Here is a 12,205-nt window from a genome sequence, read left to right on the forward strand (position 1 = left end):
GGCAGGTAAGATGGTAGGTAAGTAGATGTTTAGATGATGTTTGTGTGTGTGTGTGTGTGTGTGTGTGTGTGTGTGTGTGTGTGTGTGTGTGTGTCTATAATGGGTGGTCGCACAATGACTGCTAAATTTTGAATTGACTCTTTGATAATTGGTGCCTCAAGATTCCCAAACCACGCTCGCCAAGCTGAGTATAGAGTATTTTGGTCAGAGCATCCAGACGGCCCCAGGCTTCAGATTCACCACCACGGTGCCTTTCGATGCGTGCTACCAGGCACAGCTTTCCACTGCGGAGCACGTGGTGAATTTGACCAAGCCTGCTCTTCTACACCGTCTGGGATCGCCTGAGGCTCATAGCCGTGGACTGGGGCCGTATTACTAGGGGTTTCCAACGTGACAAGCTCAGAGAACTCGAGGCCTGATTTCACCACGACGACGCCCTCGCCGTTTGCAAAGATGAAGTCCGGACCTGCACCGTGGCTTCTACGTAACGGCGCCTGTTTGTCTGGCATCACCATTGTACACTGCAGCTCGCCTTGGTAGGCTCGCCACTCGGGCAGGGCAAAAAAGTGCCTCCGAGCTGTGATGCCGGTTTGAGCTTCTGGGACGGTCGGCTCTGGAGTGCTGGCCGCGCTCGAGGTGGTCCTGGAGAAGGGTCGGCGAGCCCCCAAGGGTGGGGATGAAAAGCTCGAGCCTCGACTCAATGAGCTTCCCGAGCGAGATGGTGGCAAGGAGAGAGGACTATCCGACTCTGGACCGCCAAGCTGGATGCTGCAGACCCAGAGGCTTGTGTCCAGAAACACGAGGGTGGAGTGGTTGACGAAGCCAAGGATGGCCAGCATCACAGGTTCCAGCGCTGCCAGGCGCGAATCGGAAGCAGGCTTTGCGGCATCTGGGTTGGCCGGATCTAGAGCATCAGGTAGCCATACATGAAGCTGACAAGGCTCCGATGGGGTACGGTGAAGCATTTCGACGCAGAAGCCCGGACACTGGTGGTAAGACACTGCACTATTCCCTCGTTGTAAAGAGATGCTGCTCGGCGGACCATGGGTTGTGTGACTTGGAGGTGAGGCGACTGCACCAACGTCGGGTTCGGCTCTTCGAACAAGTGTTATACCCGATGAGACATGGTTGGTGCTGAGATCATCGAGGGTCTCCCATGAAAGTATATGTGCCACATCCCCAATCACCACGGTGAGCCATTTTTCATTCGCAGGATGCTGGAGTGCAGAGCGGGCGACCCAGTTGGTGAACAGGTCAAGCCCATAATCGCTGTGCGGTCTCCTCGCTATGAACTTGCCCGAAGGAAGTTCCCATAGCTCGTCGAAATTGTAGCCGCTGATATACAGGCGATCACAGGCAGGACTAACCAGAACCTGAGCAATTCCAGCATCGGAGAAGCGCTGTCTTAACAATAGCGAAGCCGAGACGGTGCTTTCACTTTGGGATCCGACGGCTTCTTGTTGGCCACTGCGGCCATCCACGGATGCTGTTCGACCTTCACCTTTGACCATGTCCTCAATACCACTCATCTGGGAAACATAAACATAACCGGCAGAATCCACCGAGATCAAGGCGGAATAGCCTGTTGATCCTGCAACGATCAATGTAGCCACTGATGATGGGTGTTGGTAGAGGACCTTGAGCTCAGTCGCGTCGTTAACCGAGAAGGCGATGACTTTTCCATCTCGCTTGCCGGCGACTACGAAAGCAGTCTGCCCACGAGGAACAACAAGTGGCGTAGATATCTCGGAGCTCTGGCCGATAGACTTGGACCGCCAATAAGCGTTGCTTTGCTTCAGTCCGAATGGAGTCTGCGGCGGCAACGATATGGCATCGCTTGCACTTTCCAGCTCATTGTCTTTGCGAACCAGTGCCGCGGGAGCCCAGATGCGACATTGCTGGCTGCGGATTTCAAGGAAGCGGAGCCCATCGGAGCTGAAAGCTGCCCCACGTACAGCTCCCTCAAGAGAATCGATGCAATAGAAGAGGTGGAGGACAATCCTTCCAGTCGAATCCAAGTCGAATTCGAAGACTCGAATAACCCCGTCTTCTCCTCCAACGACCAAACTGCGTCCATCCTCGGAGCATGCAATGGTCCCGGCGCACAGGTTGACTTGGGTTGATTCCAGAGTCATTGAATGGTAGTTGAAAATGTGCAGGCTTCCCGATGAGCTGTTCACGAGCAGGGCGGGAATCTCAGGGTTTTGGTTGAAAACCATTCCCACAAGTCCAGTATTGCTGGGGACCGCTAGATTGCCCAAGACCTCAAACTGAAGTGCATTCAGCACATAGACAGGATGAGTGCGGTATCCAATTGCAAGCAACACATCCGTGTCGACCTTTAAGAATGCCGCGCAGACGGGAGGTTGGCTGGGGATTTGTTGTGAAAACCCATCAGTAGTAGCTCCTCTGGTTGCCCAGTACAGACACTGTTGGTCTTTGATCTCCAAGTCCCTATGACCAATATTGATTTAGCAAAAGCAGTACGTCATACTCGAGGCAACAATGGCTCAGACCATCAAAGAGCTGAGCTGCCACTCTGTCATGGTGGGGAGGAATGCCGAGAAAGAATCGCATCCACACTCACCACGCAATTACCTGACATGATTTTGTCACACACAGTAGCTCTTCAGAGCCCAGGAAGGTCACGGCGAGCAGTGGGCCTGGTGGTGAGAAGGCATGCAGTTTACTCCCCGACTGCATGTCCCAGACAATGACTTGCCCTCTCCCGCTTGAAACTAGATACTGGTCCTCTGGGCTTAACTCAAGTCGTTGCAGTCGTTCGGTATGGGTTAGCTGTGAGACTAGCTGCACGGAGGTCCTATCAAACACTGCAATATTTCCAAGCGTAAACCCGACGGCAAAGTATTGTTGGCCGTGGACAACAGTCACAGCCCCTCCTCCGCGTTGCCCCTCAAAGTCAAGGTAAGCAAGACAGTCGTCCCATGTGCCTGGACGCAGCCCTGCAACCGCCAATGAAGGAAACTTGGCGTCTGCTGCAAAACAAGTGTGAATCGCAGAGTCCGGCGGACAGAGTGGTGGGATTAAAGTATGGATTGCAGAGGGGCAGGAAAGAAGCTGAGAGCTGAATTTTGCAGTTACGCGGATCAAATCAGTAAGCCAACTGTCAATGAGTAGGACTGATCTGTCAGTGGGAGGAACGTATTTCACTCGTCGGCTTAGGTATGCGCGCAGATTCATGGCGGATTTGTTAATGCTCCCGAGGTCCCTCTTTTGGGCCAGGTGTTCCATCCAAGTAAGGAGCTTTCTGCTGGTCAAAAATGCACATAGCTCCTCGGCCAGCTCATCATCCTGGGCGGTCGCACGGTAAATATGGTCGGAAAAGTGGTTCGCGGCATAATCCATGAGGACTTGTTCGCCCGAAGTCAGGGGTGCCGCACTGGTCCTGCCAAAGGACCTAACCAAAAGTCCCTGTGTCGGTCTTGCATGCCGTTGCTTGAGGACATCTCCTGATAGTAGCCGCAGGAGCAGCGTCCCCAGACGAGTGTGATTATGCGGTTTCACCACTGCCATTCCAGATTCGCAGTCTGGCGAAGTGAGAAACTGACGTGCAGTTTCATGGATTATCTGTATCCTGTTGGCCTGGTTTACAAACACAAGCTGGCCACACAAGGTAGGTATGGCGCGGGCTCCATTTTGCAGAGTTTGGTTTACGTCGAGCCTCACAGCCGCGCAGAGCTCATCCACGCTAAGAGGTCGTGACGACAAGACAACCCAACGAAGAATTGTCTTGGCCAGCTCGGTGTTACTCTTGGTCTGAATCGTCCGTAATATCCGGAGATACATCTCTTGAAGGTCCACGGGGACTTCTTGGAGTACCTCCTCCATGGACTCGCGTGTCCACGTCTTCTCGAGTTCTTGCAGTATCAGACGAACCCAAAGAAACGAGCCGGAAGCCTTGTGGAGTATCTTCTCGCACATTTGGCCGCGCTCTTCCTCGCTGTCTAAACGTCCAAGCTCCTCTAGTTTTGCTTGGAGGAAGAGCCTCATATCCGTTGCTGTGTCATCTTCAGAGAGAGTGTGTACGTGTACTCTTGAGCCGAGAGAAGCAAGACCACGCTGGATCTCTTCCAGATCGCGAGCTGCAACAAAGACGCGAAGGCCGCGTGGAAGTGACGCAAATATCTTCTTCGAAAACATGGAGCCGAAGTTGTGGCACTCGTCAAGCCCATCAAGGACCCAGTAATGACTTGTAATGCTGGGAAGTTTCCCAATGCAGCCGGTGATCAACTTGCGCCACACGCTCACCTCATCTTCTTTGTCCCAAACCATATCCGCCGCATCGAGTTTAAGGAGCCGCCGTCGTACTTCGGCATCGTGGGTTGCCATTTGAAATACGAGAGATCTCAAACAATCACTCAGGCTTCTTTTGCCCTCAATACCATGCTTGAAGAAGAAGTGGCTGCAAAATGATCCAGGGGGTGCAAGCTGATCCACGATGTAGCTAGACAAGATAGACTTTCCAGCTGCTGGCCTTCCAGTCACCCATAGAATCTCAGGGGCCGTCCCAGATTTCCAAGAAGTGAAAGCAGATGTTTGAGCGAACCATTTACAAGACCCGGGCTCCCGGAGTAGCTGGAGAGTCAACAAGTCATCCTCAAGATCAGGGCTTGCGTCCAGAAATTGGCTTAAACGAGATATTTCCTCGCCAGGTGCCAGTGTAGGTGACGAAGCTTGAATCGGGGGGTGTGCTGTGGGAGCCGTTGCAGCAGTATCTTGGCCACTGGCAGCTCGAATGAGATCAACCGATGTGAGCAGTGCATTCCGCAACGTCTTGAAGTTTGCGTTGGCACTAGTTTCGAATTTGCAGACCTGGCGATGGTCTGCATCCAAAGCAGCAATTTCTTCCCCAGGATATCCCAGCGTTGCCGAGTCTTTTTCGACAACAATTTTGTTCATAACCGCTGTGCGGACGGGGAGTGTCTCGTAAAACGACCACAGTTTTAGATCCGGGGCGTAGTGGCGAAAACTCTCGTTTATTTCACCGAGTGCGTCTGATCCAGGGATCAAGTCTCCCACAAATGGCTTCCTTCCCCAGGCCATGGTGATCATGTTTTCGAGAGTCACCGCGAGGTTTGAGCCCCTGTGTGGGGTGCCAATGAAGAAAATGGAGTGAAATCGTCGAACGAGGTCGTGACAGGTCGGATCCTGGCGCGCGAGGATGTACGCCTTCTTTGCGACGCACCCTCCCATGCTATGGCCCACGAGAACGATACGTGTATTATCATTTCGCCGAATGGCTGGGCTATTCTTGAGCCCGCTGAGGAGGGATAGTGCAAAGTCGCGAATATTTAGGGCGCTTTGTTGCCGTTCTGCCCAATCGGCTTTGTAACCAAATGTGTGAAATCGCACATCGGCGAAGTCCGGGTCGGATGGGAGCCATGACTGTGGCCAAAAATGATCCGCGTTTGGTGAGAAAGACCAAGTTTTGCGACTGCCACCCCCGAGGCCATGGATAAATATGACATCTGCAGTTGGGTCCAAGGAAGACGAGACCGAGTTGAGGTTTGTCAACCCGAGCGGGCCTTTCTCCGACTCGGCGGTCGACAAGGACGAAAGTTCAGAAGTCAAGTTGTGTGGGCTGTGCGCGCTCCTGGTAGTGCTCGTGCGAGATAGTAAGCCGGCTAGAGATGTTTTTCGAGGTTGCTAACGAGTAAACAGCCTTCTGTCAGCGGGTGCGATGGCAAGAGCTATGGCAATTAGTGCAGTACGGTGGTGACATTGCACTAACCTGTGCCATCCTTGGTCCCACCGAAGTTAATTAGGTGGGTGCCTCTAGCGCTAGTGCTAACGCAAAGCCCAAAGGGTCTTGAATGCGACTCGAGACGTCGATTTAAAGTTGGCGTCGTGAGGACGCACCAAACGGTAACATCAAATCTGGCTGTTGATTATTGAGGCAGTCACGAACCGGAAATCTTTCTGCGTCTCTGCTTGGGACCTTGGGACCTTGGGACCTTGGGACCTTGGGACCTTGGGACCTAGCAGATAACCAACACAGTTGGCAGCCCGACTACAAGCGGCAAGGAAGCATGTGGGGGGGGGGGGGGGGGTGGCGCGGCAAACCCGACCTTTCTAGAATTGCTACTTCCCGCAGACGCCCAGCGACCCCCGGATTGTATGAGCAACCTCGGTAGGAGGGATCATTTAACGAGCAGACAGACAACATTTCCAGCTCAGCTGTCGCTCTTTGGGCCGACCCAATGGAAATGGAGACCGATCGGGACGTTTCAATAGAATTGGAAAAACTGTTCTGCTCGCCAAAGGGTCCCCCCCTCCCCCGGTATCAATGGAGAAAATGCCAACGTTCTATATTCATCAAATACCGTCGAGTCACAGAACAATTACATGAATTTCTATCCAATGCTGCACTAAATGTTCACAACCTGATGACAGCGTTGACATGCACACCAATGTACCCCAAGATGTTATTGAACATTGCCCCCCAACCAGGCAACCTTGGCAGACTTGATCCTCTCAGAATGCCGAGATTATATTGTTATCTTGTGTTGCGCCCGATTGGGGGATATTGAGCGGCTCATCCCCAGCATCCACGGGCGGCAAGCAGTCCGGAGGATATCGACGGAGTAGCTCTGCCACATCGTCTTTGATCCTGTTTTGTTCATGCATTGTTAGTACGTAGACATTGTGGCATCACTGTTTTGGTTGAATTTCTCAAGCTTTCGTACATGCTTATCCACTGCTCCTCGTCGGGGAAATGTGTACATGCTTGAGCGTTAAATCTTCTGACGTGTGAGTGGAGCACAGCCCCTGTAAGTTAGCACATGCAACCAACATACCATGCACCAACAAAATGCGGGGGCCCAAGGTCTTGCGATAAACATACAGGCTGTAGAGTAAGTTCCTCCCGTCAAGGTCTTCGACCGGCTCCGATGGCTCCATGTACTTGTAGTACGTCGAGATGTAATCGGTGAACTTGTTGCGACTGGGACGCCAATTGCCGAGTTCATCTGCCGAAACCGGGCGCAATGAGCATTTGTCACACACCACCCGTTTTGCTTTGAACAGCAACGAGATATCGGACCTACATTCGTGGTGGCCCCAGAATCCCGAGGGATCGTAGATGACTGGTCTGCCGGTATCGTCGTCTACGCTGACGTTTCCGCACCATAGGTCGCCGTGGACAAGGCAAGGCTTGATTTTTCTCCCTCCTGTCTCGAGAGGCCTCAAGAGCCTTGGGATCACTCTATCGAATAGCTCGGGCAACATGGCATCGAGTTCGGGGTCGGGGCTGCCTCTTTCGTCCCTTAGATTCAGAATATGGCGAAGGCCCCGGGAGAAGAATACCTCCCAGCTCCCACACCAAGTGTTGTCCTGTGGTGCGTCCCCATTATACGTTGGGCAGTGGAAGCCAAACATGCCGTTCGGGGACACGCTTTTGGAGTGCAGATATGCCATCATCCTGCAGAACTCTTCGACTGGTGGCCGGTCCTCGTTAAAGTCGTAGTACTTGCAAATGTAGAAGTGTGAGTTGTCATCGGTTTCAAATGTGCCCCAGCCGATAGGCTTGGGACACAAGTCCGGACTGACAGAGTGCATCTCTGAAGTGTTGAGGAACTCGCCCCTCAATGCTTCCCTTCCATGCATTCCGATAGAGACCTACCACATGTGGTTTGTCAAAAGGCTTTACATCATCTCGAACCGAGAGCGGTTTTGGGACGGCATACCTTGACAAAGTAGCTCTCTTCAGTTTCATTAGAGAGGCGAACTTGAAGGCGGGTAGCCTTGGCCCATTTGGTCTCGGCCACTTCTGTAACATCTATTATCTCGGTGACGTCCGACAGGACTACCAGGGCAGAGTCAGCAGCGCTATTGATTATGGAAGGGAAGAGACAAACCGGCTAGTATAGCTGGATCAACGTGGATCCCTCCGTTTTGCTCCCAAGATTGCGCCATGGTCGGTTTGTGGTGGCTTGGTGTTTCCTGGAAGTTTTATGCTTGAAATGGCTAAAAGACAAAGAAATAGTCAATAAGCGTATTTGAGTTTGAGAACTGCCACCTTCCAGGCCCCCCTTTTATGGCCTATCTCTATACCCCAGGACTAGAAGCTTTTACTTGCTTACGCGCCGGCGAGCCTGGCCGACTGGAAATCGACCCCTGTTTCCAGCGGCTGCGGACCTTGGCATATGTGGTTAACCGCCCACGAGGATTCCTTACCCCGCACGCAATCTAATACCAGGATATCGGGTATCCGGAAGTTCATTCTGTGACGTGCGAAGCCACTGGGGCTGAGATAAATCCAAGTATTTTACTAGTTCTAGGTCATAGTCAAGATCTAGAGTATGTTCGTTACACCAACCCAGTAACACAAGCTACAAAAAAGCACCCCAAAGTAGTATGAGTCTTCCAACGCATTTTCCACTTAACAACGGCCAAAAGATCCCGGCTGTTGGCTTAGGGACCTTTCAGAGCGAGCATGACAATTCTCGAGTGAAACAAGTCGTGAAAACTGCCCTGGAGATGGGGTACCGGCACATCGACGGCGCCCATGCATACGGCAATGAGAAGCAGATTGGGGAAGCCATCAAGGAGAGCGGCATTCCACGCGAGGAGATTTTCGTAACGTCAAAATTGTAGGCCAGCCAGAAACGCAAAGCAATAGGCATAATATGCAAGTCATGGGCTCCAATTAATACCTGTTAATTATACTGCTTCTAGGGCACAGACGTGGCATGAGCCCGGAGATGTCGAGAGGGGCCTAGACTTGTCGCTTCGAAATCTGCAACTGGACTACGGCAAGCCTTGGAAAGTCGGAACTGGACCGCGTGAGCTGGCGCTAACACTATGCTTTTAATTCCAGTTGATCTTTATCTGATGCACTGTAAGTCACTATTCGCCAGAGACTGATCGACCAAAACATCAGCGATCTAATGTAAACTCACTCGTACCAGTCCCCCATGCCTACAAGGCTGGGGAGAACAACGAGACCATTAGGCACCCAAGTGGCAATGGCAAGGTATGACCGACCTGGTGAAGCATTGGGCTTCCGAGAACAATAAAGCCAAAGACTGACCGAGTTGCAATTCATTTTGTCCATCACAGCCGGTCATAGACTATGACTTGTCTAGACGCTATCCAGAGACCTGGCAGGCGATGGAACGTCTTGTGGACTCTGGCAAGGCCAAGGCGATTGGTAAGTAACCTCCGACTCCTAGATATTGCTCAGGCCGTTGACATCTAGACAGGGGTTTGCAACTTTAACGTGCTCAAAACCAAACGAATTCTCGAAATAGCCCGGATAATCCCAGCCGTAAACCAAGTCGAGCTTCACCCGTGAGTGAAATATGCCCGATATAACGCGTTGCTGGAGATCACGGAAATGCTTACTCAATCTCCACCAGATACCTCCCGCAGCACGAGCTGATGGAATTTTCGGCAAAGCACGGAATCCTCCTCATGGCACACCAACCACTCGGCGGCCGACCAGTGCCAGCTGTGAGAGGGCACCCTGACCAGAGCCCTCCGACGGAGGACCAGACGGTGAGTCATGGTGTTGACAGCTTACATGCGTACAGAAAAAAAAAGAAAAAAAAGGAATAAATGAAGCGAGAACGAAGTGGCCAATATACTGACTGGTATACTAAAGATTGTCGACGTTGCCTCTAGCTGCGGCATGTCACCAGCCCAGGTTCGTATCATGTCTTCCTTTGTTGGTCTCGCCTTATTCCCTGTCCATTCGCCGAGACTTCCCGGCGGCTGGCTACCAGGTCGTTTCCCAGAGTGTTCTATTTACTGACGGTCCGTCCCAGGTTTGTCTGTCGTGGCTAATTCAGAAAGGAATCCCCGTAATTCCCAAGTCGAACCAGAGAGAGCACCTGAGGAGCAACATGCAAGTGCGCAAGCTGTCCGTGGAGCTCTTCAACCTCGTGGACGGTCTAGCCGCGTTGCGTCTCGGTGGCCCGGTTCGGTTTCTGGATCCCAGTCGTCACGTCGGCTTCGAGATATTTGACGAGGAAAACGACCAGCCGATTGAGGATGCGGCGGCTTGGGACTGAAGTAAAATGGAGGCGGCGGTTGCTTTTGAAATGTCACGGTAGTCCCTCTGGGAACGCAGTGACCTCTGCACGCCGGGGGTTTTTTTTTCTTGTTCGCGATCAGTGTGTTCTGTCCCGGGTCAGCTGCTCGGGGGTCAGAGGGGACGGGGTCCTTGGTGGAGCAGGAGGGCTGCTGCCCATCTGGCGGCCCGAGGAACTGCTGGCTGCCATGTCTCGTGATGGCAACAGCAGCAGCAAACACGCCCTTGTCGATGGCATCGAAATTCCAGCCGTCGTCTTCAAATGCGTTGGTACCATGCACCAATCGAAGGCCACTGTTTGTTAGGTACCTACCTAGATATTTAGCATCATTCAAGGACGGAAGGTACAGTGGCTACCTACCTATGGGTACTTGCCTATTCTAGACTGGAGCTCTCGCTTGTGCTTCGCCCCGCGCACACTTCATTACTGTTTACTGTTTTTGCCAAACAAGCTGGTTAAACGTCAGCTTTTCTACAAAGATTACCAGGGTATAGGTATCTAGGCAGCTCCGGCAGGCGAGCCATTGGTGATGCAACGCCATAGCACATATATCTGTATAGTGGCTAAGCCAACGAGTCCATGACCCGATTAAAAGGCAACTAGGTACCTTACTTGACCGGGCTGCCATTGTTTCGGCCTGCAGCCCTCGCATGGTTTAGATCTAAAACCTTGGCAATTTTCAAAGCGAAAAGGCAGAGTTTATTTGATATCATCGTGTGTCAGCATACCCTCAATCCCCTGGTGCCGAGTGTCGTCTTCCGCGGCAAAACTCCAAAGGAGCTTGGGACATCTTAACAGTTACAACATGCCTGTAAAACGATCTGGATAAACAATAGCTGCCTGCACCTGCCTTCACTCAAAATAAAATAGAGCCAAACTCACCCATTGTGAAGCTTTTCTGTTCTGAGTGTTTCTGCGATCTTGTCCTACCAAGGCGTTCAGTGCGTGGTAATTTTTCAAATCATCCCGCCCGTCCCTATGTTCTCTCCCGCTTGCTGCAACCTTCTCTACAATTCGCTCAGCCTTACCACAAGACATGGAACTCCTCCAATGTCTTGGGCAACCAGTTCACAAGCCCTTATAGCTCGAGACCCGCTCAGCGCCAAGCTTCATCATGTTCGTCTCCTGCTTCTCAGTCTTTACCAACCTTTATTCTACGGCATGCTGGTGCCTGTCACACCAACCGCCCCGAGGAACGTGCAGGCGTCCCGGAGGCAGACATACAGAAGTGGGCATCGATCCTGCAGGCCACCTGCGGCGGAGCCATCTCCCTAACCTCGCCCTTGGCAGGCTGACAGGTACCCGCCGCCTGCCAGATATACATTCTGTTGCGCATGGTAGCGCAAAATTCTCTGGAACAGAAGGCCTCCTGTGTCTTGCTGGTAGTACATCATCTGACCATGGCAATATCCATGCCTGCCATCATTGCCGAGATCAGGTCAACGGTCGGCCAACATGGAGGCAAGCAGCCTGGACGCGGCCCAAGGGGGCGCCATCGCGACTGGATGGAGCTTGGTGAATGTCACGTATTCTGCCGGTGCCATGGTAGGCCCTTGTTTGATGGACTTCTTCAGGATGCTACAGGCTGGGAAATGACGACTTTGTGTCTTGGGCTCTTGAGTGGGGTGATTGGACTGTTTCTCCTGTTATTTCTCGCGAACCCGATCGGAAAGGTCAGGCCTCGGCGGGCATGCTCGGTCGGACGCAAAAGCAACAAAATACCGGTACCAATTCATAAATTGTTGATATTCAGGCAAAGGTCAGGTGCGGGCGCACTTGCGAGCCGGAAGAATGAGCGCCCAAGAGGTTTGGGTATCCCCAACCATACAAGTACGACTGCGTAGGTATGTGACCGTTACACAGAGAGGTGGCACCCAGGCTTGAGGTCTAAGCTTGTAGCTCCGGACTCATAACAGCCAGATATGGGAGTTGCAACATATCGCAACAAACGGACTAAGGAGCCCGATATTGCCGTGGAAATGCTTGCTTGCAGGTTGGTTGTATTTGGGCACACTCATCAGCAGCCGCCTCGAGCGTGCCCAGCACGAGCCTCCCCTGCGAAGCCTGGATCCGAAAATACCAGCCAATCTCGCAACCTTTGCTTATTAGCCGTGACGCCACGTCAGTGCAGTGAAGAACATTAATAGGAC

At 52.4% G+C, this 12,205-nt stretch overlaps 3 protein-coding genes across 3 annotated transcripts; 1 reads left to right on the forward strand and 2 right to left on the reverse strand.

The window, feature by feature from the left end:
* Positions 1–68: 68 nt before the first annotated feature.
* MGG_11860 (NACHT and WD domain-containing protein) lies at positions 69–5,970 on the reverse strand. Its single transcript, XM_003709453.1, has 3 exons — positions 5,753–5,970; positions 2,588–5,667; positions 69–2,454 (listed from the first exon to the last, which is right to left on the reverse strand). Exons 1-3 carry the CDS (start codon positions 5,759–5,761, stop codon positions 237–239), a joined length of 5,307 nt encoding a protein of 1,768 aa, XP_003709501.1. The 5' UTR covers positions 5,762–5,970; the 3' UTR covers positions 69–236.
* Positions 5,971–6,244: 274 nt separating this feature from the next.
* Positions 6,245–8,094, reverse strand: MGG_11859 (uncharacterized protein). The gene is made up of 6 exons (XM_003709454.1): positions 7,878–8,094; positions 7,707–7,825; positions 7,068–7,638; positions 6,866–6,989; positions 6,708–6,764; positions 6,245–6,631 (listed from the first exon to the last, which is right to left on the reverse strand). The coding sequence occupies exons 1-6, from the start codon at positions 7,933–7,935 to the stop codon at positions 6,496–6,498; spliced, it is 1,065 nt and encodes a 354-aa protein (XP_003709502.1). The 5' UTR covers positions 7,936–8,094; the 3' UTR covers positions 6,245–6,495.
* A 177-nt stretch (positions 8,095–8,271) lies between these two features.
* Positions 8,272–10,464, forward strand: MGG_06784 (aldo-keto reductase). The gene is made up of 9 exons (XM_003709455.1): positions 8,272–8,612; positions 8,698–8,774; positions 8,840–8,860; positions 8,931–8,995; positions 9,082–9,172; positions 9,225–9,312; positions 9,381–9,519; positions 9,626–9,667; positions 9,789–10,464. The coding sequence occupies exons 1-9, from the start codon at positions 8,377–8,379 to the stop codon at positions 10,032–10,034; spliced, it is 1,005 nt and encodes a 334-aa protein (XP_003709503.1). The 5' UTR covers positions 8,272–8,376; the 3' UTR covers positions 10,035–10,464.
* Positions 10,465–12,205: the final 1,741 nt, after the last annotated feature.

Source organism: Pyricularia oryzae, chromosome 1, assembly GCF_000002495.2.
Source record: "Pyricularia oryzae 70-15 chromosome 1, whole genome shotgun sequence".
NCBI classification, from domain to species: domain Eukaryota; kingdom Fungi; phylum Ascomycota; class Sordariomycetes; order Magnaporthales; family Pyriculariaceae; genus Pyricularia; species Pyricularia oryzae.